The sequence below is a fragment of the Giraffa tippelskirchi genome, chromosome 8, assembly GCF_054371585.1.
Source record: "Giraffa tippelskirchi isolate mGirTip1 chromosome 8, T2T-mGirTip1v1.2.pri, whole genome shotgun sequence".
Lineage (NCBI taxonomy): Eukaryota > Metazoa > Chordata > Mammalia > Artiodactyla > Giraffidae > Giraffa > Giraffa tippelskirchi.
This window is the reverse complement of record NC_137282.1, coordinates 62,631,945-62,656,138: the sequence shown is the minus strand read 5'-3', so window position 1 is coordinate 62,656,138 and position 24,194 is coordinate 62,631,945. Positions and strand designations below refer to the sequence as shown.

The 24,194-nt window shown below is 62.3% G+C and overlaps 2 protein-coding genes across 11 annotated transcripts in view; one reads left to right on the top strand and one right to left on the bottom strand.

The window, feature by feature from the left end:
- CEP72 (centrosomal protein 72) overlaps nt 1-4,234 on the top strand; it is a 42,310-nt gene extending 38,076 nt beyond the window's left edge. For 7 of the 8 annotated variants that reach the window (XM_081522286.1, XM_081522292.1, XM_081522285.1 and 4 more), the window contains one exon: nt 3,145-4,234. In XM_081522286.1, the coding sequence (XP_081378412.1) occupies nt 3,145-3,406 (262 nt within the window). In that variant the 3' untranslated portion in view covers nt 3,407-4,234. The remainder of the gene's footprint in view (nt 1-3,144) is intronic. The other variant, XR_014062802.1, reaches the window with a different exon arrangement.
- Nucleotides 3,037-23,527, bottom strand: TPPP (tubulin polymerization promoting protein). Of its 3 annotated transcripts, XM_081522306.1 has the most exons (5): nt 23,438-23,527; nt 22,868-22,969; nt 11,441-11,758; nt 6,622-6,775; nt 3,037-6,511 (listed from the first exon to the last, which is right to left on the bottom strand). In XM_081522306.1, the coding sequence occupies exons 3-5, from the start codon at nt 11,755-11,757 to the stop codon at nt 6,317-6,319; spliced, it is 666 nt and encodes a 221-aa protein (XP_081378432.1). In that variant the 5' UTR covers nt 11,758; nt 22,868-22,969; nt 23,438-23,527; the 3' UTR covers nt 3,037-6,316. The 3 variants fall into 3 exon arrangements, with proteins under 3 accessions (XP_081378432.1, XP_081378430.1, XP_081378429.1); XM_081522304.1 differs by lacking the exon at nt 22,868-22,969 and having other exon boundaries at nt 11,441-11,761; XM_081522303.1 differs by lacking the exon at nt 22,868-22,969.
- Between the last annotated feature and the right edge of the window lie 667 nt (nt 23,528-24,194).

The following is a 24,194-nucleotide window of genomic DNA, read 5'->3' as shown; positions in this document are numbered from 1 at the left end:
TAGGGCTGTGGAGACTGTTGTCTGCAGGGCTGACGTCCCACAGGGGAAAGCCTGCCCGAGCGCTGGCCCTTGTTTGCAGGGCATTTCTGAGAATTACGTCCTAACAGAGCACAAAGCTAGACTGAGTTTGGAGACGTATCTCATGGGACGCTTGCTGTCTTTGGTGAAATGACGTGATCTGCTGAAATGGCCTGTGGTAGATCTGGGGGCAGAGCTGCAGGTGGAGATGGGGGCTGTGTGGTTTCCGGGTGGGGAGCATCGCCCACCTTCGGCTCATGTTTTGTGTTTGTAACTTTGCGGAGAAGTTGGGGGAGGGGGTCGTCATCAGGTATGTTTAATGTGAAGGGCTTTGCATGGATCCATTCCAGCCTCTCGGAAATCGCCGCCCTGCTGTTAGTGTGTTTCTGGTTTGGATTCATTGAGCTTCTTGGAGACCTGAGTTTGTATTTCTCATCAAATATGGGAAAGCTTTGGCCACCCTTCCCTGGCGTTTCTCACCTGACCCAGCCTCCCGCCTTCCTTCCTGGGACTCCATGCCGCCGCCTCAACCCCAGGGTCTGGCCCCCACTTCCCTGCACTCAGGTCTTTTCCTCCTCGGTTCTCAGAGCCTCTCCCGTCCTGTCACAGTTCACGGCCCTTTCCTCCACCTGCCTGATGCACTGTGGGCTTGTAGAGGGAATTTTTAATTTCAGAGATTGTATATTTCTTAGTTCTAAAATTCCATTTGGTCCTCTTTTATAAAAAGGAAAGAAGCCTTGTAAAGGTTTTATTTCCCGTATGTTCACGTTTCATGTAACTGTTCAACCATATTCTGAACAACCTGACTGCAGGTCCTGGGAACCTGTGGGGTGCTGAGACAGCTAACACGCCTGCCAGCGGGTCTGGGGGGCCCTGCCGGCCCTGCTCCCACGGGCAGCTCCCCGAGCCCGCCTCCCTCCCGGAGGGCCCGCACCCCTGAGCCCCACCACTGCCCTGCCACCCAGGCGAGCACCTGGGTTTCCACAGGGCCTCTTCAAGCCTTCTGGTTTCCTACTCTAGGGTCTGTCTCTTATTTATTTATAGGAGTTATTTATAATTCTGGATACTAGTACTTTGTGGAATATGTTTGCAAATAGCTCTTTCTAGTCTTTTCACATTTTAATGGTGTCTTTTGAGGAAGAGAAAATTGAATAGGAGGCAGTTAATCAGCCTTTTTCGTGATGATTTTTGTTTGTGGTCATAACACATTGTGTGTATCTTTTACAAGAGTGCACAGCTTTGTCTGTTGTGAGTTTTAGACACGTACTCCCCCGGAACTGACTTCTGTGCGTGCTGTGCGGGTCAGCAGCCCAGCTCCGGGGCCCTCCAAGCAGGTCTGGTCGCCTAGCGTCACCCTCGCCCGGCCGCTCGGTCAGAAGTGGCTTCTGTGTCTGCTCCCACGGCTCTCCGTCCTTCCCGGAGCAGCACCACAGCCGCAGCTCAGGGCCTCCCATCCGCTCTCAGGACGTTTGCGCTACTTGTGACCCTGTGAATTTAATGAACTTTAGAATCAGCTGCTTCGGTTGGGGTTTCGTCTGAGATTGCGTTGGTCATTTGGAAAGAGTGGACACAGGTAAGATTGGGTCTTAGAGGCCATGACTCTAGGGTCTGTGTCCACTGACCAGATCTCCTCTGATTACAGTTCTGTACTTTTCTCTGTGGGGGTCTTCTCTACCTCTTGTTTATTCCTAGGTTTTTCTTATTTCGTGATGTCATCTCTAAAAGATATATTTTTAAAATGTGTTTGTTTCAGCATATGGAAATATAATTGATTTTTGGTATATCAATTTTATATTCCACAGTCTTTTAGACTCTTACTAATAGTCTTCCTGTAGGTGAACTGACCTTCCTAGGATAGTGTGGCTCCATGAGACCTGGCTCTTCCCTCTGTCCCGCGCCGTCACTCTGGGCTTCACTGTCTGCTCTCGTCTCGGTCTTGCTCCGAGGTTTGCTCTCCTGTGCCGGCCGGCTCATCTAGTGCGGTGTGGGTCAGACGTGGCCGTGGAGGCGCCTGTCTCGACATGAAGCCAAGGGGAGCTTTTACCATTTGTCTGATAAGTTTGAAATGGGTTTTTTGACCTTGCTCCTTCTGTTGTTGGTTTGCTAACAATTTGTCATCATGAATGGATGAATTTTATTAATTAGACACTCTTCTGCGACTTTGGGATGACCATACGCCTTTTCTCCCTTGTCCTATAACCCTTTCCTTACATGCATGCTGCTGCCTGTGCCCCAGCCAGTGGCCGAGTGACCCTAGCAGGGCCGGGGGCTCCTCCGGTCACTGAGACCCTGGCGAGCCTGGCCATGGGCGGGCCCCGCTCCCTCCTGCGTCCTCCGAGCCGGGCCGTGCCGCGGCCCACTCTGGGGTTTCTGCTGCTTTATCAGCTAATGTAATTGATAGGCTTTAGTTTGAATCTGCCATCTCATTTTGTGCTGCTTGTTCTACTTGGGTGATTTTTTTCCTCTCTGGTTTTGCTGTTTTTCGTTAGGTTTCTGTCGTTCACATTTTCACCTACAAGTGTGGACGCTGTGTGCCTGTTCCCGGTGTGGGTGGCGTCACAGCACGCTTGAGCTCTGAGCACATGACTCCCTGTGCCTCCTCCAGCTTACACAGCACTCGTGCCTCAGTGAAGTAGTCTGTCTAAGGGGACACAGGCACTGTTTGTTTGTGGTTTTTTACCATTTACTCTTCACCTCGCTTTCCCCCTTAGGTCTCAGACTTGCCTTCTGTCCTCGCCTTCCGCATTTGGAATCTCCTTTCTCACCTGCTGGCTGGAGTCCCCCCCCCCATTATGATCCAGAAACGCCCTTACTTTATGTCATTCCTGATGGCACCGTCACCCCGCATCCGGGGCTGCTGCGGGCGTTCGTGATGTGGTTTGTGTCCAGACCCTGCTCCCCACCTCACGCCTGGCCCGTGGCTGGCGCTGCTGTGAACCGTGGCCCTGTGGGGCGCGTCCCTGCCGCTGTGGCACCACGTGATGCCCGCACACATGGCGCACTGTGAGGACCACAGGCCACGATTCAACACTTTATTTGTCACTTTACCAACTGGACACAATGTTAACAACAGGGAGCACATGAGGAGGTATGCAGACATGTCGACAACAAGCTGTTTCACCACAGGTTTGCGAGCAGGCCTCGGACAGTGGCTCCGGCGGAACCCCGCGCCCGCCCCAGACGCCCCCGGCGCTCCTGGAGGGTGGCTCCGAGTCCGGGCTCCGTGCCGCTCACTGCTTGCCCCAGCACACTGACCAGGCGACGCTCTCATCACACCCTCACAGTAAGAAAACAGTGCAAAAATAGACCGCATCTCTATGTACATTTATTTCCCTTTCCTGAAAAGACTCAGTACAAACTCATAGCCTGTGATCCCTTTCAAGTCTGAGTTATGTGCGTTTCCTTGTTGTTTGGCTTGGCTTGGGGAAGAGAGTGTTAGCTGAAGCACCCTCGCGTGCAGGGCAGCCCCCTCCCTCCCCGGGCGAGGGCCACACCCCTGAGCCACGGGCCCCAGAGCGCTCAGTAGTCTGTGGAGGGAGGCTGCTCGGGGTCAGAGCTCTGAGGACAGTCTCGCCACTTCACAGTACAGCTGAGTCGTCGGCCTGTGCCGTGGGAACGGGACAGTGGCGTCCACACCTGCGTGTGCTGTGGGATGGGGTGTGCCCGCTCGTGTGGGGACACCACCTGTGGGGGGAGCCCGCTGGGTCCTGGGGGGCAGCACCGGCGGCCTTCCCGGTGACTGCGGGCCTCGTGGGCCACAGGCCTGCGCCTGGCCGCCTCCCTCCGCCCACATGGCCACAGAGGCCTCCTGACAGTGGGCTGGGCCGCTGGGCTTCCTGCGGAGCCTCCGCCCCACCTGCCCCACCCTGGCCTTCAGGGGCCGCCTCGGCCTGCCCTGAGCTGGCGGCCCCTGCGGTGTGGACAGGCCCCAAGCCCCCACCTGCCTCTTCCCGACCGGTTTCCACCTGCTTGAACCTTAAGACTGAGGATACTCAAGGTGTAAAAATACTCCAGTACAAATATAGATCTCTTCCTATAATATTTTAAACGTACATGGTTTCAGCTTCAGTTTTGGCGACCTGACTGCTGCTCAGTTGCCGATTCTACAGCGTTAAATAGAAATAAATACGGGGTATGGCGGGTGCTGGCGTGCGCGCTGCGGTCCTGGCTGGGCGCCGTCAGCAGGGAGCGCCCCGACCGCGTCCCGGTGTCCTGGCAGGCTTGTGCAGTTTCCTTGGCTCACAGACAGATGTGTAATTTCTAGTTAACCGCGGTTAGTAGAAGCAAGCGGGTGTTGCAGAGAACATGCAGCGAGACGCACACCTGCCTGTGTCCACAGCGTCTGTGCTGAGTTACGGGGCCAGCAGGCCCAGGACCTCCGCTCGCTCCTGCCCTGAGCTGGAGGTGCGTTTCCAGAGCTGCACTTAGGGAAGGGAACCTCAGCCGGGCCAGGGACACATGAGACCCTCCTGGATGCCTCTGGACGCCTCAGGAGCCCAAGAGTGGGGCCGGGTCGGGGTGGCCGCGGTGCCCCATGCTCCGACCTTCCCTGACCCGCGGGCGGGGCCGCCATGGGGCCAGGCCGGGGTGGCCACAGTGCCCCATGCGCCGACCTTCCCTGACCTGCGGGCGGGGCCACTGTGGCCGCGGGGAGCCAGTCTCCTGCAGCTGGTGGTGCTGCCCTGCAGGCCAGCCCTGGGGTGTGGGGACACGGGGACTCTGCGTGTTCATTTGTCTGCACACGTTTCCCCACCTGACAGCTGCCTCTGAGAGAAGAGCCCAGGATGGGGGCCGGTGTCCTGCCTGCCTGCCCCCCCAGCCTTCGGCTTCCTGGCAGTGGAGAGAGGGCCTGGCCAGGCAGCCTGGTTTCCTCGAGTTGGAGACTGTCCAGATGGCAGTGACCATGTCCTCCAAGTGCTTCTGGACACCTGTGCTCCATCCCTCACTTCCCAGGTGTTTCTGCGGTGAGGTCCCAGGGTCTTAGGACGAAGCTGCCCGCAGAAGCCACTGCCATTCCGGGGAGCCCCATGCAGGGGGCCATGTCCAGAGCTGGCCTGAGCCCCTCTGTGGTGGGCAGGGCCTCCAGGTCCAGCAGGGACCAGTGTGCGTGGCAGTGCTGGCCTTTGTCATGGCCACCTGTGCTGTGGGCTGGCCGTGTGTCCAGGGAGGGGTGCCCTGAGGCGGCCCGCTGCCCTGGACACAGGACAGACAGTGGCAGGGCACGGGCTCCCGGGAAGCACTCCCCAGGGGCTGCCATGGGCTTTCAAAAGACTGACACCAGGACCCTGGGGCCAAGCACGTCACATGCCAGGCTGCGGCCATGTTAATGCAAAAGGACACGTTGACAAGGAGCCGGTGCGACAGCAGGAGGCCCCCTCTGGCCTCTCGGAGACCCCAGCGCAGACGCTGCTGACTCGGGCCCAGTCTCACCCTGCAGATTCTGCTCTTCTGGGCAGAGGTGGACAGGGGAGCCGTTCGCAGAGGCCGCAGCGGCCAGCTGGAGGGGGAGGGAAGGGGCAGCTGGGCCACCGCAGCCTTGAGCCCAGGAGTCTCCTTGGCCCAGTACTCGGGGCACAGGGGTTGCGGGAGAGGGGCCCAGAGACAGGCTGTTCTGAGTCTTCCCTGAGCCGTTCTGAGAGCAAACTTGAATCGCCATTTCTTATTTCTTCTCAGAAAAGCGAAATGAAATGAATTGCCCTTAGTTTTAGAATCCTGTAACTTCACACTTCAAGTCACTTTGGTCGACGGAGGAGGCTCCTTCCTTTGCACAGCAGCCCTCAGCTTGGCGCCCACCCTTAGCACAGCCCTGGTCCATGGGCGCGTGTGCCTGAGTGCATGTGCCTGTGCGTGTGTGCGTGCAGCATGTGTGTGTGTGCGAGTGTGCCCACCTCCCCTGCCTGCACACTGCTCTCCGGGCTCCGCAGGGCCCTGACTGGGCTCCTCCGCGTCACCGGGGCTGCAGGTCCTGGCGCCCTCGTCAGCACAGACCCGACAGGGCCTGTTCCACCAGCTCCTTTGGACACCCCCTTTGCTGCAAGCCAGTGGCCGGTGTGGTCTGGTTCTGGGAGACACTTTGGAAAGGGCCGTCTGTCTACTTCCTGGCAGGGATGAGGCAGGTGTGTTAGGAAAGGTGAGTTCAGGGGCCAAAGCTGGGGTCCAGGGGGCGCGAGGGCTGGGCGGGAGGGAGGCCTGGCGGCCCCACGGCCACCCAGCCCCAGGTCCGAGTTCTGCCAGTGAGCACAGGAATGTAACGAAGTGGAGGTGGCGAGGGGGCCAGGCGATGGGGAGGCCCCGCCAGCTACTTGCCCCCCTGCACCTTCTGGTCGTAGGTGCCCGCGTGCTTGTAGCCCGGCACGTAGCCCGACTCATCCACCAGGTCCACGCGGCCCGCCCGGCCCTTGCCCCTGCCTGATGGGTCGAAGCGCTCTTTGTGGGAGCCTGTGAACTTGGTGGTGTCCGTGAGCCGTGACACGGTGGGCGAGGAGATGGCTTTCTGCAAGAGAGCAGGAGCGTGGGGGAGGTCAGTCTGGGGGCCCAGACCACGGACAGGGGCTGCCCGCTCAGAGGCCCACCCCGGGCCGCCCGCCCGCCCGGCGTGCTCACCGTCACCCCCGAGATGATGGGGGCCTTGCCCTCGATGAGCTTGTGCACCTCCCTGACGGCCTCCTCCGCGCTCTTGTCTTTGAATCTCTTCTTGGCGAGCTCCTCCAGCGCCTCCTTGAACTGCTCGAAGGTGATAGTCCTGCAGGACTTGCCCCTGCAGGGAGCAGAGTCTCAGGGGGCACCCAGGCACCCCCGCAGGGAGGGGGCACTGAGCAGCAGCTGGGCAGCATGTGGGACCCCCACCCTGTCCAGGGCCCCGTGACCTCCGGGACCTCCACCTCCCCCGCAGAGCCCAGAGCGAGCCTGCCCCTCCCCCACCTAGGTCTGCAGCGTTTGCACCCAGCGGCTGGTTGCCATCGGCAACAGCAGCAAATATAAATTGTCTTGGAGAGAAGCTTAAAGAAAGCACATCGTTTATGAAAGACTGGACATCAAAACACAGCCTCGTCTGGTTCTAAAGCAGGCTAGCGTAACAGCCTCTGTGGGAGACGGACCCTCAGAGAGAGAGGGTGGGAAGCACGGCTCCCCCGGGGGTGTGGAGGCTGTCTCCGTCCCGCCCGCCGGGGCCCCCCCATCCTGCACAGAGGCACCGTCCCCTGTGGGGACGCCTCCCCACGTCCTGGCCTGACCAGGGCCGGGCAGGCTGGGGGCACAGCGGGGCCTGGGAGCAGCTCTCCATGAAGATGCAGACCCTGGCTGCCCGGACCCGGTAGGTCATTCTCCCAACTTCAAGATGGCTCTGAACTGGCTCTGCATCTGTGAGAATTTTAACTGGTAAACAGTTCTGCCCCCTGGAGCAGATCTCCCCCGGCTAATCCATTCAGTGAGGGCTTCAGTGTTTTACAGAAGAGAAGGTGGGGGACGCGCCTGGGATGAGGAGAGAGGCTGCCTGCAGGAGCCCAGGACTCCAGGGGCAGTGTGGCTGCGGTGCCCGGGGTCCTGGCTCGGGGGGACCCGGTGGAAGGCAGCACACCCACGTCAGCACTGGCCACAGTGGCCACAGGACCGGGTCAGAGATGGGCCGCACGGAGGATTTCGACAAGGTCACAAAAGCAGTGAGTGGTCGCATATCGTCTTTTCAGCAGACAGAGCCACACCACTGACAGCAGGAACTGGGCCACAGTCCTGCGCCTGTGATGGAGCCCGAACCATCCGAGAGCATCGAGTGGAGCTCTTGGTGAGCCTGGCTTAGGCAGAGATCTTGGAAACAACCCCAAAAAAACAGTCCAGAAAAAAAAAATGAACTGGACTTGACCAAAACTTTTGAAACCATGCTCTTTAAAAAGATAACTGTGAAGAGAAGCAAAAGACAAGCCACGGACTGGAGAAAGTTCGATATTCATATCTGAATATGCAAACAACTCTTACAGCTCAACAAGAAGAAAACCCAAGGTAAAAAGTTGGGCAAAATATTTGAACCGGACGCTTTGTCCAAGATCTACCAGATGCAAACCAGCCCAAGAAGGACGTTCCACGCTGCAAGGCGTGACGGAAATGGGAGGGCATCCCAGTGTGGCCCAATGTGGCACACCTGCCGGGGCCGCTGCCGTGAAGGCCGGATAAGCGCACAGCAGGGCGTGGCGGGGCCCCCGCGACCCCTCCTGGCCCACTCACAAACCTGTGCACGGACCTGTTCAGTCACCAGAACGCAAGCAGCTCGGTGACGATGAACAAACACACCTCGGGACATCCCTGGCACACACGGGGACTCACACTTGACGCGTGAGTCTGAGGACATAGGACATGCTAACCGCCTGCACTGAGGTCAGGGCGGCGGCGGAAAGAGGCCTCGTGAGACTCAGAGTCCCGGCCGTGGGTTCCGCCCTCCCCTCGAAGCCCCGCCGCCCTCCACAGCGGCTCTGAGGCCGCGGGCCAGGCCATCCCGGCAGTGTGACCAGGCCCTGCTGTGGGCAGGGAACCCACCGTCCCAGCTGGGGGGTGACCCTCCGCAGCCGCGGGGTCCCGTGTGTTTGTACCGGGTCATCAAAGGCGCGCCTGTCTCTATTCACGGGCTCCAGGCCCGACCGGCAGCCCGGTGTCCAGCCAGGGGGCACACAGCCCTCCCCGCGCCACGGCGCCAGGCACCACCAGCGTGAGTCACTCAGCCGGGGCGGGGGGACAGCTGCCGGGGCCTCCGTCAGAGGCCGCATTCAGATCGCGTGGACGCGCGGCCCCGCATGCCGACCTGCCTGCCCTGCCGGGCGGAGCGGGCATCCCCCCCCCAACGTGACTGCCCCACGGGGTTGGGACCTGGTCAGGACCAGCAGGGAGCTCTCCCCAGGGCCGCGCGGCCCACCGCTGAGAGCAGTCCCCGGGGAGCTTTGCAGTGCCAGTGCCAGCTCTTCCCGGAGACGCCTGGTTACTTGACACAGCTGTGCAGACACAGGGCACCTGTTCTTCAGAGCACACAGACAAGAGGGGTCCCCACAGCAGACTGACCCCCCATCTCCCGCTTGGCGCCCAGGTCAGAGGCTATTGTCCTGTGGGGACACTGGCCTGGCGGTAATGGGGTCACCAGGCACACATGCGGCCCCTGAGCTGAGCTCCCCGGGCGCTGCACTCCCAGGCCTGCAACCCCAGGGCAGGTCATCCGGGGACGCCGGGCGGCCAGGGATCCTGGCGAGGGGCCAGCCAGCCCTCTGAGGACAGAGGTCTGTGCCTTCAGGGCCAGCGTCACAAAGGGCCCTGGACTTTGGCCGACACGTCCCAGGACGGAGCAAGGGCCCCCCCGGACCACAGATAACCTGCCACCTGTGGGGGTGGAGGAAGCCAACTCCGGGCGCCCCTGACCTGCAGGAGTCGGACTCCAGCGACCCATCCAGAGAGCAGGAAGTGGGGCCTGACTCCCAGCAGCCCCGGGCCAGAGAGGCCCTGGGGGGACTGGACTGCAGCGGACACGTGGGCTGCCACATGTGTGGCGCTAGGCACGGGCATGGGCAGACGCTGGCCCCTGCTCCTTCCCAGGCTCCCCTCCGTGGGCTGCCTCCTGGCCTCACCCCCGCCTGGGCCTGGGGCCCAAGGGGGACGCTGCTCACACGCAGCTCAGGGGTACTGGCGGCCCCTCACCCTGGGCCCTGGTTCTCTGCAGATGCATCGGGCAGGCCGCAGCAGGCCAGGCTGGGAGCTACTGAGTGCCTGCACGGCCTCGGGGGGCCTCTGGGAAGAGGGCCCCCCGGACCCTGTGAGACTGCAACACCACAGCTGGAAGCAGGAGCTGGGGGCGGCATCCCTACCAGCCTGCACGGAGGGGCCGGCCCCCTGGCGGGCCTGGGACGCCTGTCCCAGGCGCTCAGCCCACCCCACCTGCTCCCTCAGGCCCTGTGGATGCACCACGCTCCGCGCTTCGGACAGTCCCCGCCCTGCCCCGGCCCGCATCCTCCCAACCAGCCCAGACGAGGCTCCGAATCACGGGGAATGTGACCGTCGGCCAGAAACCTGTGAGCGGGGACCAGGAGGAGAAGTCCCCCACCCCCACCTCCCGGCCGCCCCACCTGGGCACACATGCGAGGACCCCGCCGCCCATGGACCCCCGGACGGCGGTGTCAGACCCGCTCGTGGGAATGGCGTCCTGAGTTCACTCCTTCGGCCCTGGGGTGGCGGAGCAGGGATGGGGGTGGGGAGCCCCGGTCTCGGAAACAATAGTTTTCAATCAAGGCCTGGGGAAGAGCGGCAAGAAGTTTGTTTAAAACTTAACACATAGTAACATCAAAACAAACAAGCGCTGCCATGGCGACAAGCCTAAACAGAGGCTGCAGATACCGGGCTGGCGGCAGGGCCACAGAGCCATGGCAACCGCCCCAAACAGAAACAGCCGTCGCTGTCAGCCCCCACGGCTCTGCGTCCACGGCCACGGATCCCACGAGCTGGGGCGCCTCTGCCGGGGCTGCCACCTGGGGACCCTCAACCCAGGATGCACATGTCCACACCGCACCACGCTCCACAGACCTGGGCCCCTGGGGGCCCCCCAGCCTGTCCTGCAGGACCCTGCCTGGAGCACCACCCGCCTCTCCCCAAGGACAAGAGCGTGAGGGTGGGCCCCTCACTCCATACCTGGGAGGTCTGGGGGGCCTGCCCCCGGAACCAGTCATGGACCCCACGGGGAGTGTAGGTTCAGGAGGGCAGTGGGAAGGAGCCACAGGCTGGTCTTAACTGTGTCTTGATCATGACCCTCACTGGGCTTGCAGCCCGCGAGCTGTGGCAGCGACGCTGGGGTCCGGGCAGCCAGGGACTGGGGCGGCCCGCGTGTCCAAGCAGCTGGCATCCTGCCCTCTGGAGTGGGGCTGGGGCCAGAAGGGGCCACCCTTCCTGGGGCGGGAGGGCCTGTGTCCCCCAATCGCCCACGCGTCCTGCACACAGAGTCCCTGGGCCTGTCCAAAGCGCTCGGCCTCTGGGTGAGCCCTGAGCAGGGAGTGGAGCCCTGAGCTCTACGTGTGTGCACACGTGTGTGATGCGGCGGGTGCTTTTCTCAGGTGTGGTCCCGGGTGTGGCGGGCAGGAGAGGGGGAGGGGCGCACTGACTCCTGGATGTGCTCATGGGTGTGGACATGCGTGGACACGCATGCAGTGGCCACTGTTCATTATCCCTGCCCTTCCTCACACGTGAACGCCCCCCAAAGCTGAGGAGCTGAACCATGGACCTCCAGCTGCCGCCCCAGCCACCCCCCGCAGGCAGGACTCAGCCACGTGAGACCCTCGGGCCCCCGTGGCCAGCTGTGACTGCCCCGGAGCCCAGCCCCTGGCCCCACCCGGCTGCCCCATAGGGCCCCGCCCGCAGGGACCCAGACCCAACCCCCGATGGCCCGGGTGGGGCCGGCACGCACTTGATCTTGCTGAAGACGATGTCCACGTCAGTGACGGTCACAGTCCGGCCGTCGATCACCTGGCAGTCCCGGCACAGCTTGGACCAGTTCTTGCCGTGCATCTCCCTGCCCGAGGCCCGGGTGTCCCCGTGCACCGCGAACCTCCGGAAGGCCTCCTCCAGGGCGCTGAGCTCCGCACCCGCGGCGGCCGCCCCCTCGCCGGCCCCCTCCGACTCGAGCGACAGCCTCTTGGCCGCCTTGTCCTTGGCGGGGTCCCCCGGGGACTTGGGGGGCGTCTTGTTGGCGGGCTTGGCGGGCTTGGGCCTGCTGTCAGCCATGCTGCTGGGAGGAAGAGATGAGAGGTCACCTGCTTTGTGGGCGGCTGTCCGAGACCCCCCGCCACCCATGGACAGCAGCCCTGCCCGGAAGTGACTTCGCGACCGGGGGGGGACACCGAGCGTCCCGCGTCTGCTGCAGACACAGCCCAGCCCCTCCGGTGACCCCCTCACCTTCCCCCCGGCTACTCCCGCTCTGGGGGCTCCCCAAGCGACACCCCTCTGGGCACTGGTGGGGTGACACCATCTTGTGGTGAGGATCCAGAGCAGTCACACCACTGCCCCTACCTCAGGGCCCAGCCTGCTGACTGGGGTGCCCCTCACTCGGGTGGCCAAGCGGAGTGCTGGGGGGCCAGGGGGCCCCAGGTGAGGGCAGGCGTCTGGGGGACCCCAAGGGCTGAGCACAGCTGCACCCAGGCTCAGGGTGGAGGCCCCGTGTTGGGGGGGTGGCTGACAGCGTTGGGAGCCCAGTGAATCCTCAAGGCTGGGCCTGGGTCCCCGTGAAGCTGAGACACCTCCACCTCCAGCAGCTTTGGGGAGCCCGGAGCTGAGCAATGATACCCCAGAGTCACGGCTGGTGGCTGGGGCGGGACCCGAGAGCCCAGCCCCAGGAGGAGCAGTGGCCTCAGGAGAACCGCCAGGTCAGCAAGTGGAGAGACAGGCAGGATGCGGCCCCAGCAGCGTCCGGCTGGGCGGTCAGAGCCGCGGACAGCGAGCTCACTCACGGCTGAACCCACAGAAAACCCTCAAGTCTGAGTCAGAGCACAGGAAGCAGCAGCCGGCACGGCGGGTGTCCCCGCCAGGCCCCGCTGAACTCAGGACCTGTGAGTTCCCTGAAGAGAAAGGTCGGCACAGCTCGAGACAGGCCGGAGGCCCCGTCGCTGCTGCAGGACGGCCAGGTCCCGGGGCTCGGGGCTGGGTGGACGCAGCCGTAAGACCCAGAGCCGAGCTCTCCATTTGGGGCGCCAGGGTCACCGTGAACACACGGTATCTTAATAATCTGAAAATTACTTTAACAAGAAGAACAGGAGTCAGGACTTCCCTGGAGGTCCAGTGGTTAAGGATCCGCCTGCCAACGCAGGGGACCCAGGTTCGGTCCCTGATCCGGGAAGGTCCCGCTGACCGCAGAGCAGCTAAGCCCGAGCATCACAGCTTCTGAGCCAAGGTGCCTGGAGCCCGGGAGCCATGAGAGAAGACGAGATACCGCACCGAGAAGCCCGCGTGTGGCCATAAAGACCCAGCGCAGCCAAAAATAAATGAAAACACAGGAGTCAGACCCTGTGTGCGGGCGGGAAGCTCTCCAAGGCAACTCTGTTCTGGGGAGAAGCCGGGATGGGTGGGGGAGCAGAGATCACACAGCCCGTGTTGGAGCTGACGGGGATGTAAAGCAGGTGGGTGCCTGCAGACAGGGTGCCCAGCAGGCTCTGTCCCTGTCTGCAGGTGAGGCTTGTCAGCAGCTGGTCCTGGTGTGGACCAGGGCCGGAGGCGGGAAGACGGGTGGGCAGGTGACCTGGAGGAAGCTGTGTGACCACGGCCTGGCCGGCCCTGCTGCAGCCCGCAGACCCCCGAGGCCTTGGGAGGAGGGAAGTGATGAAGGGCTGTATGTCCAGAATGACTCTGCCTGGCAATGCCCTTAAGACTGGCGCCTGAAGCAAAATCTATAGAATAGGTCATACAGGACAGATCCTTACACACCAAAGTCACCCCCTCTGCATGACATCAGCACAGTGTCCCAGCCAGGAGGGCTGGGAATCGATGCTAATGATGTGCCTGCAACAGGGGCTAGGTGCCTGTGAGCTGGACCAGGTGTGCCTGTGAGCTAGGCCAGGTGTGCCTGTGAGCTGAACCAGGTGTGCCTGTGAGCTGGGCCAGGTGTGCCTGTGAGCTGGACCAGGTGTTCCTGTGAGCTGAACTAGGTGTGCCTGTGAGCTGGGCCAGGTGTGCCTGTGAGCTGGACAGGTGTGCCTGTGAGCTGGACCAGGTGTGCCTGTGAGCTGGACAGGTGTGCCTGTGAGCTGGACCAGGTGTGCCTGTGAGCTGGACAGGTGTGCCTGTGAGCTAGGCCAGCTGTGCCTGTGAGCTGGACAGGTGTGCCTGTGAGCTGGACCAGGTGTGCCTGTGAGCTGGACAGGTGTGCCTGTGAGCTGGGCCAGGTGTCTGTGAGCTGGGCTGGGTGTTGTTTTAAAGGCAGCATCAACTCTGCCTCTCCTGGTTCTTCTTCCTGGAGCAGAAGGCAGGTCTGCACTGCAAGTAAACATGGAGAGTGGATTCCTTCTTCTGCAGGTGTGAACACACTTCCACTCCCTGGCTTCCTCAAGCCAGCTTTCAGCCCCTGATCCTGCCCGTAGTCTACACCCCAACCTGCAGGCACTTCCTGATCGGATGGAGCATCCTGCCCTGGGAATCCGGCCGCCTTCAGCCCCAGGGCCCCTCCCACCCCTTGGCGTGCTCTGGGCCTGAAGTCTCAGGGTGCGGACCAGACGTACTGCCTCCCTGCGCCCGCCCTGTCTCCCGCGGGTGATGCCCGGACGGCCCGGCCTCCCTGGAGGGGAGGACAAGCATCGCTGGGGAGGGGTCTAGGCTGGTGTACAGATGGGCAGGACGCGCACGTCTGGAGCTCAGAACTGCACAGTGGACCCTCCACCCCCCACCCCCCACACCTCAGCCCCTCCCTGGGGGCTGTGAGGTCCTGCTCTGCAAAGCCCAGGGCCGACCAGCCCCGCGCGGGCGAGGGGCCCTCAGGACGCCCCAACTCCAAGCTTTGTGATTCTCCCACCTCACACCCAGCTAGCCAGGCTGGCCACATGGGGAGCTGGGGTCACAGCCCAGAAACCACGGCACCTGGCCCCCAGCCTTGGGCTCTGCCAGGTCACCAGGCTGGGCTGTCGGGCCAGCATCACAACCCCTACTTGAAGAGCTGGGGGGCGCCTGCCCCACTGAGTGACCACACGCCGCAGCTCCGCTGGGCTTCTCGTGGCCAAGCCCGTCCTCCTGGGGGCCGTGTCCCAGGAAGACACTCGGAAGTGGGCCGGGCTGGGAAGGGCCCTGGAGCTCCTGGGGGCTCTCAGGGCGGCTGGCGGCCAGCTGCCCCCACAAGCCAGGTCACGGGCAGCACCCTCCCCCCGGGCCGGGAGCCTGAGTCCCTGGGCCACGGCCGGGCCAGCCGGCGTGACCCCAAGGCCCAGGGTCTGGCTGACCAGCCTCTGTGCAAGAACCTCACAGGCCCTGGAAATGGCAGGTCCCCGAGCCTCTGATAAACACGCCCTGCTTGGACCTCGATGGAGCGCCAGCCACCGGCCAGGCTGACCATCTGCTGAGGGCGCCTGACCTCGGCCCCATGGAGGCCAAGCCACAGAAGGCCCCCCGCCAGACACTGCTGGACACACAGAGGGAACCCAGAGGCCCTGTGCAGCGGGTGGACGGAGGGGAGGCAGTACAGAGGGAGCGGGCACCTCCCAGGGCAGCCCTCTGGACGGCTCGGCCCCTGGGGGCCTGGTCCCGGGGCGGACGTGGCGGAGCCGGGAGGCTGGGGGCATGACGTACGCTGCCCTCACGTGAGCCCCGAGTGCTCCCGCTCCGCAGCCACGCAGAGGGGGCCGGGCACCAGGTCAGCTGAGCCGGGGAGGACCCCCGCCTGCCCCCAGACGGCCGCCAGGTGTGAGTGCTGGACCCCTGCAGAAGAGCTTGCGGGTGCAGGGAGGAGGTGGACAGTAAATTCGAAAGACCAGGCCGAGGGAGCGGACGCCACCACTTTGCGGCCCCCCGCCCACCAGAGCTTGGCTCCCAGGGTCGGGTCCAGCCCCCGGCAAGGGCACAGTCCCTGAGCAAACAGCCCCGGGAGCGGAGGAGCCGAGCCTGCAGACCCGCTGGCTGTCTGCAGCCTGAAGCCTTGGCTCTTTATTCCAGGGTCCACTTGAGCACAACGCAGCCTTTTGGCAATTGTTCACATTCGAATCACAACATGGCCACCACTCCACGGCCGCCCAGCACTCAACGTGAATGACTACCCATCCCAGTCAGCGGAGCCTCCCAGGCAGGCACCCGCCCCACGGAGCTGGTGGTGCCTGGAGTCTCGGCGTGGACGCAGCCCCCCTCCCCAGCCTGCCTGTCACAGGCTCTGCAGCGGCCCCAGCAGGGAGGGCCGCGTGACCGCACCGTCTGACGAGGAAGACGCTCAGGGCCCACGTCACGCACTTCAGGCCAGGGGCCCAGAAAGGCCCCCGAGGTGGGGATCTCCCGCACGGGGCGAGTGTACCTCAGAGCAGGCCAGTCACAGCCACACTGGTCCGGGTCCCAGACTCAGAGGTGATGTCTCCGGGACAAGAAGGAAGGGGTGGGCAGGCAGTCGTTCCGAGGGGGGCGTCCACCGAGGACCAGGGCCACTCTGCGTCCTGCAGCAAGACTGCTGTGGGAGCCCCCCACCAAACCTGCGGGCTGCTGCTGCTGGGCTGGGGGAGGGGAGGAAGAGGCCAGGACATGGTTACCAGCCCTGCCCTCAGCAGACCTCATGTGGACAGAGGAACTTCCCTGGGTCACTGCGAGGCTGGGGGCTTCCCTCCTGGGGACCCCTTGGCCTCCCAGGAGCCACAGCCCGGGCCCCAGAGCCGGCCTCTACCATCAGCTTGCTTCTTACAAAACCCAAGAACACAACATCTGTAGCCCACCTGGCGCCAGGGTGAGTCAGGTGTGGCCACGTCCTCACAAGGTGGGTGAACCTTGTTTGGAAGAAGGGTCCCTGCAGACGTCATCAAGCTAAGGATCTCTAGGTGGGCCCACTCCGGACCAGGGTGGCCCTAAGTCCAGCGACAGGCGTCCTTGCGAGGGACAGAAGGGGAGAGACAGAGACACGAGGAGAAGCCACGTGAAGATGGAGGACGAGAGGGGAGCATCGCGGCCCCGAGCCCAGGGACCCCTGGTGCCCCGGGAGACGGAAGAAGCAGGAGGGACCCTCCTGGGGCCTCCCGAGAGAGCCCAGTCCTGTGACACCTTAATTTCGGTCTGGGGGTCTTGCCCAGAGCTGAAGGAGGACACATTTCTGCTGTTGCAACCAAGCCTACGGACATGTGTTACAGCAGCCCCAGACCCTCACACTCCGGGGAGACCGGTGGGGGGCTGGGGCAGGGGGCCCTGCCCCAGAGAGAAGCGCTCGCGGAAGCCCAAGTGGAGACATGCCAGGCGGGCTCGCAGACCCGGTGGCCGGAGCCGGCAGAGGGCTCGTTCCGGGCTCTGGCCCCAGCTGCTGTGTGTGGTGGGCAAGGTGGAGGCCCTCGGCAGCAAGCCTGTCGTTCCAGAAACGTGGCTGGCCTCTCCCCGACGGTGGCGCCCAGCAGTCACCACGTGACCGCACAGCTGGTCCTGGAGCCAGGCCTCTCCTCCCTGGCACCACGGAGAGCCCCGGACACCGCGGCGCCAAGGGTGGGCCCGGCGGGGCAGTGGACAGCGGGAGGCCACGCACAGGCCAAGGGGAGGCCGAGGGCTGTGGGGCGGGCTACTGCCCGTGCCTAACCGGCCGGCAGGTGGACAACAGTGTGGCCCACAGGCCTCAAAGCCTCGCAGAGGGGAGAGACGGCCCTGCCCTGAGGTGCAAGCCCAGGGGCTTAGGGCTGGTCCTGCCCCCGCCGGCTGGGAGGCCGGGAACGCACAGGCGGCCCCCGGCACTGGAGTGGAGACCAGGCCACCATCCACGGGGAGTGGGAAGCCTCAAGCTCACCTCGGGGGAGGGGGGCCCCACAGAGGCGGGGCCCCGCGCTCAGGGCTGGGGAGCCAGGCGAGGCCTGCCGGATGGAGGGGCGCCCGGGAGTGGACGGGCAGCGGGCAAGGCCCGCCAGGTAGGCTCCTCCCAACTCACAATGTGGACTTGGGGGCCCTGGATCGCTGGTGCCCCAAACACCGCTGGACACAGCCACTCCAGAGGAAGAGACTCCCACTGGAGACAGAGACGTTTCTATGACATCTTTAGATCACCGTATCCACACATGATGAACAAACAACCGGGCCTAACAGGGGGAGTGCCAGGAGCCTGCAGAGACAACAGGAGACAGAAACAACAGAGGCTCCACGTTCCGGCTACTGGACTCAAATGGACACTAATTTAAAGTAACGGCATGGGCCGTGTGCAAAGAAGAAATGGGTGGTGCGTGCCACGTGTGAAGGACAAGGTGAGGAATTCCAGAAAAGAACAGTGGCTGTAAGAACACAGGAAGCAGCTATGAAAAGAGAACACCTTAGACAGTCTAGCCCTGAAAAGTTTAATAACTAAAATTCAGAACTCAGTGTATCAGTTTCACAGCAGGGCAGATTAAAGAACTCCTGGATCAGAAATGCCCAAAAGAAAACATCTAGATGTAGTGTAAACATGTGTGTACACACATGTATACAAATGCGTGTGTGTGTGTATGGTGTACACAGGCTTTCCTGGTGGCTCAGATGGTAAAGAATCTGCCAGCAATGCAGGAGACCCAGGTTTGATCTCTGAGTCAGGAAGATTCCCAGAGAAGGGCGTGGCAACCCACTCCAGTACTCTTGCCTGGAGAATCCCATGGACAGAGGAGCCTGGCCAGCTACAGTCCATGGGGTCACAAAGAGTAGGACATGACTGAGTGACTCACACATGGTATACACACAAATGAAAATCATTTGATGGAATTTAGCATTTATTCACCATAAAAATTCTTAGCAAATTAGAAAAGGAAATGCATTTCTTCACTTCATAATGGGCGTCGTTGTGTTAGTTGCTCAGTCATGTGCTACTCCTTATGGTCCCCAGGGACTGTCGCCCGCCAGGCTCCTCTGTCCATGGGATTCTCCAGGCAAGAGTACTGGAGTGGGTCACCATTCCCTTCTCCAGGGGATCTTCCCGACCCAGGGATCAAACCAGGGTCTCCCGCATTGCAGGCAGATTCTTTATCATCTGTGCCACCACAGAAGCCCTTGATAATGGGTACCTACAAAAAACTATGAAAACATGTGAATACTGAAAATTTTTCTTTTTAAGCTGGAGTAAGGGGAGGATGCCTGCCTGCTATCGCCACTTCTGTTCCCTTCTGTTCATTGTCGTGAGACAAGGAGAGAAGTGACATAAACACAGAGAGGAAGAAATAAAACTGTCACTGTCTGCAGTTTCCATGATTGTGTCCACACAAAGTCCAAAGAGATCCTGGGAAAATTTTTAGAATCAATGTGAGTTTATCAAGATTTCTGCCTATATGGCCAACGTACAAAAATCTATTTTATTTCCATGAAGCAGCAAAACCAGACAATAACAGTGTTTAGAAATACATTATTTAAAGTAATGTGAGGAAATACTGATTGCCTAGGGGTCAATTTAACTAAAGTTGTGCGAGACCGTCGACACAGCAACTATGAAACATCATTGAAAGAACAGTGATATGAACATGGATCAAGTCTGAATACACAAAGATGCCCATTATCCCCAAATTCACCCACAGTTTTAATTTAATCCAATCAAAAATTCCTACACTTTTTTTTTTTTGGTCTGGATTGTGAGACAAGCTGAATGCAAAGCAAACAAAACGGCAAAGGATCGTGAATTAACTAGCCATCTCGGAGGAAGAACAGGTGGAGGATTTGCCCAGCGGTTTTGATGGGAAGTTCTGGAAACGAAGTGGTCTGTGGTCTTGGTCTAGGACAGAGAATAAACCACGGGGCAGAAGAAAGCTCCCCACACACGCTAAAGGTGGAGACAGTGTGGACGGCAAGGTAGTCCTGCAGGAAAAGCAGGAAGAAAATGTTCCCCGAGAAAGGAGACAGGCTTACTGACTGGACACACGGAGAGAAATGAGAATTAATTCAGGTGCCGACTGCAGCAGGAGGCAAGGCCATTAAGCCTCAGGTGGGTGATGCTTAAGAACATCCGATGTCCTTGTGTGGGAAAGACTGTACACAGTACACAAAACCACTGTCCCCAAAGCAGAAGATTCTGAAATGGCCCCAGATTAAAATGTGGATGCTTCTGTTCCAAAAGTATCATTTAAGGAGTGAAAAGGTGGCTGTGGGGTGGACAAGATGTCTCCTACATGCAACCTACGCTGCTAGTCTCCAGAATCTAGAGAGAGCCCTGTGGATCAATCAGAAACAGACAACTCCGGAGGAATGGGCAAGACACCAGGCCCCGGCGGGGATGCCAGGCCCATCACCGTGGCCTGAAGCGCAGGCTCTGACGCGCACCCTGCAGATGGCCACCTGGCCAGCAGTCCTGCTGGCGATGGGGCTGCGACTGGGAGGTGGTGCCCGGGGCCCTGCAGACCGCTCGCCTGTCCCCCGAGGAGCAGAGCAGGGAGGCTCCTGGCGGCTGTGCTCATGGGAGCCAGAAATCAGAAGCAACCCAGGCCTGTGGGGGGCAATGGAGCAGCGGACGGCGGTGGCGTGTTCGCAGAACGGACACGAGCTGACGGTGTGAGAGCGTGTGCTCTGAGCCCCAACGTTAGACTAGATGGGGCGGGGTGGGGGGTGGGGGACAGGCTCAGGCAGGAAAGCCAGCAGGAGGCAGAGCCCCTCCCCAGGAACGCGGTGGGGATGGCCACGGCCCCTGCAGGAGACAGGAGGGCACCCTGGGAGGCGTGGGCCCAGGGCTGCGGAGTGAGTCCTGAACCTGCTCCCGGAGGCCACTCGGGCTCCGAGCCGTGGCCGCGGCGCCAGAGGCAGAGGGTGTGTGAGGCTTCTGGCTTCGTGATGTTCCCGCCGGGGGTGGGGGGGACCTCCCGGGGGGGCCCTCCCAGGGCTCACCTGGGTCTGGGCACCTGGCACCTAACACACAGGTGCAACAGGGTGAGACCCTGGGAAATTCGGCTGGAAGCAGGGAGGCTATGCTGGGCACGCGGACACGAGACAGGAGGGGCACACTCAGGGACGCCCTGCAGCTCTGGGGGGCGGGGGGGGCGAGGCGGGGGGGGCCAGGTGTTCTTAACTCCTAGGCTTGGAGAAAGGACAGTCCTTCCTGTCCACAAATCTAGCAAAAGGGAAAGCGGTGTGAACGAGGGAATGAGCCCCCCTCCCCACGTCACAGAAGACATGTGCGTTCGGTGCCAAAGTCGGAGCACCGTCGTCCTCACGCCCTGTGAGAGTCAGTTTACACGTTCTCAGCAAAGAAGGCCCTTCCTTTGGACACTTACATGTTACCTTGCGGTTGAGCGTCACTGCATGTTGCCACACGTCCTGGTGCAGTCAAAGGGCAACTCTGCAACCTGCAAGGAGTCTTGCTTCCCTGCCAGGGGGACGGCGCACTCCGGACCCTGCTGTGGTCCGCTCCCAGCCCCACCCTTCCCCCACAGCCCTCCCGGAGGCTGCAGATCACAGAACCTGCGCCCACCTGGTGACCCCCGCCCGGGACGCACCCCCAGGAGCAGCCACGTGAATGCCACAGAGGAAGTGCCCTCTGAAGAGGCACTGCTGAGCTGGGACACCAAGGTCCTGTCGAGGATGCTGGGGCTCAGGGGTGCCAGCTCTGGGGATCCATGCACTGTGACCCCATGGCCACCTCCACAGCCAGAGAGGAAGCTGCTCTCCCCAGGAGGGGCTGGATGGTGTGGACAGTGAGCGAGCGCACCAGGGCCCCGCGGGCCCCACCCTGGGGCTCCACTCCTTCCTGACCTGGGAGCACCTGCCGACGGAGCGGCTGGGGCTGGACGTGGGTCGCTCCTCCTGCCTGCGCCCAGCATCTGCCTGGTCTTTGGCTTGTGAGCTCGGGTGGGCTCCTCACAGCACCCAGCACACTGGGTCTGTGGTGGCTCCGGGGTGGCGCCAGGTGGGGCCTGAGGAGGACCTGATACCCGGTGGCACAGCCGGCCTAGTGCCGTGTGGCCCCCGCATCCCCGGATGGCATCTCTGTACGTGCTCCTCCAGCCTCACCAGCAACATCACCAGCTATAAATAGCCCTGGCGCTAAGTCAGCAAGCCTCTCCCCGAGGAAGCGTTTAATTCTCAGCCTCTTCTGCAGGGAACGGCTCCTCTGCCCACCGGGAAGGGAGCCACGTGGAAGCAGCCCCGGAGGGCAGTTTGGCTGCTCACGGCTTTCTCTTAAACGTCAATCAGTGATGAGCCATTTTAATCTTCTTTACGAAATTCTCCTGTGATTTGCACATTTCCCACAGTGAGCATCTATAACCTTGCATGTAGTTAAAACAGTTTATTTATTGCGACTTCAAAGGATTCGCAAATATTAGGCAAACAACACTGAGGCGATAGGAACACGGCCCCACAAGGCTTCCTCTAGTCTCTATCACGTCATCATTCCAGGAAGATGGAGAAGAATTTTTTAATGTAGTACTTAAATGATGGCACCTTTGAGAGATCCTTCTGAAAATCATGAAGGCCACGGGCCCTTTCCCCAAGAAAACACACACGCTCCTGCGTGTCATGCTTGGCAGATACTCCCAGGAAATTCACCAGCACCACCTTGCCCCCTCGCTATCCCTGAGCCCTGGGATTCCAACCGCGCGGTGGGAACAGGGGCTGATACCAGAGCCGGGATCAAGAGTCCAGGGGCGGCCCCCTCAAGGTGTCCCTACCGCGGGCCCGCCCCACCCCCGTTTCCTGCCTGCTCCAAGCTCGCCCTTCCCACCCCATCGCTCCATCCCCGGATGTGGTCCCCCGGCACTTGGAGTTCTGGTCAGGGTTCACTGACCACCTCCCCGGCTCTGGGGAGGCCCTGCCAGCACCCCTCCCTGTGAGACCGGCCCTGGGGAGCCCTGGGATGTGTGCTCGGGGCCTGGGCAGCTAGCTCTTTTATCATTCATAAATGTCAGGCGAATTAGCCAATAAATACACACATGCGTGACAGCACAGCCAGCTTATCCTAAAAGGTGTCTCGTCTTCAGAGAACACAAATCGGCCGGCAGCACAGCGGGCACACAGGGCCCTTCTTCCCCTCTCATTTCCAGGCTTCATTTACATAACTGAAACCGCAGATAAAGAAAGGGCTTCTCCGGATCCTCCTTCAAGGGCGGGGCTCTGGTCCCCAGGGGCGTGTGGAAAACACACACTGGCCGCCAACCTCTTTATCTAGATTGACGGGTTCTGTGCCCACATGCGATAAGAAAACATAACACCCCTCTGGCGGATTCTGGATCGCAGAGCGTCGGTCTGACACACTCACCTGCTCCCAAATGGCACAGCAATGCCCGACACAGGCGCGGCGTTCTCGCCAGAGGATCACGCTCATTCTGGGCCGCGGACGCAAACGGCCCTTTCTGTGGCCCTGAAATTCGTGCAGCGTGACAGCGGCTCCATTTCAAAGCCTCCAAGCCCTAAATTCCTGCCGTCTCGTTGGCAGCCGCCACCCCAGGCCTGGGTGTGAACGGTGTTTATGCAGATGGACGCGGACGGGGAAGGGGCTGCAAGGGGCGTCCTCTGTCCTCCGCGCACCGACGGGCAGAAGGCCGGGGCGCCCCAGCGAGGGCCGATTGCAAACCTGTCCTCTGCATCGCCGGCCGCTCCAGCCCGCGGCCCCGCGCCTCCGTGCCCCGCCGCCCGTCCCCAGACCCACGTCCGGACGTAGCCGCGGGGCCCGAGCGCCGAGCCGAGCGCCGGTAGCTGGGGGGCGCGGGGCCTCGGGGAAGGGGCGCGGCTGGGCGCGGGGAACGGGGGGCGCGCCCCGAGCTGCGGGTGCAGGTGGCTGGAGGAGCAGGCGCCCCGCGCCCCGGGACAGCGCCCAGCGGCCACTTACCTCGGAGATGCGGCGACTGCAGCGGCAGCGCCTCCGCGACTCGGCCGCGAGCGACCCGGTGCCCGGCCTGCGCTCGCGCCACCGCTCCCCGCCGCCGGCCCCGCCCCCGGCCCGGGCCCGCCCCCGGCCCCCCGCTTCCGCGCCCGGCCCGGCCCACGCCCTGCGCGCCGCGCGCTCTCATTGGGAAACGCGGCCCCGGGCCCGCCCCGCGCGCTCGGGCCGCCCCGCCCGGCCCTCCCCCCGGCCGCCCGGCGCCCAGAGGCGGTCCTCGCTCGGCCTCTGCCTTACAAGGCGGGTCGGCGCGGGCCCCGGGGCCACACGGCTCCGCGGGCGGGGGCGGCCCCTCCTGGCCCTCCCGGCCCCCGGGCGCTGGGAGACGGAGGGGCGCGCGGACCGGCCTCCCGGGTGGGCCGGTCGGGTGCGAGCCTCTCCGCAGAGACGCTGCGGGTTCGCGCGCCGGGGTTGCGGGCTTGGGACCCCACGGAGCGGGTGCAGGGGGCGGGGAGTGGGGGCGCCCTGCGAGAGCTGGGGGACGGCGGGAGCGTGCGGTGAGCGCTTCGGTGGGGTCGGCGGGGAGGGGGGCCGGGCCGGGCACTGGGCGCCGTGCGCAGTTGGGCCGCTTTGAGGCGGGGACGGGGGCAACCCCACTCCAGCTGGAGGGGATCGGTCTTCCTGCGGACGGCCTGGGCCGCGAGCTGCCCGTGTGAAAGCTCAGACCTCAGAGCCTCTTCCACTGTCTCCCTCCCTTCCCGGGCAC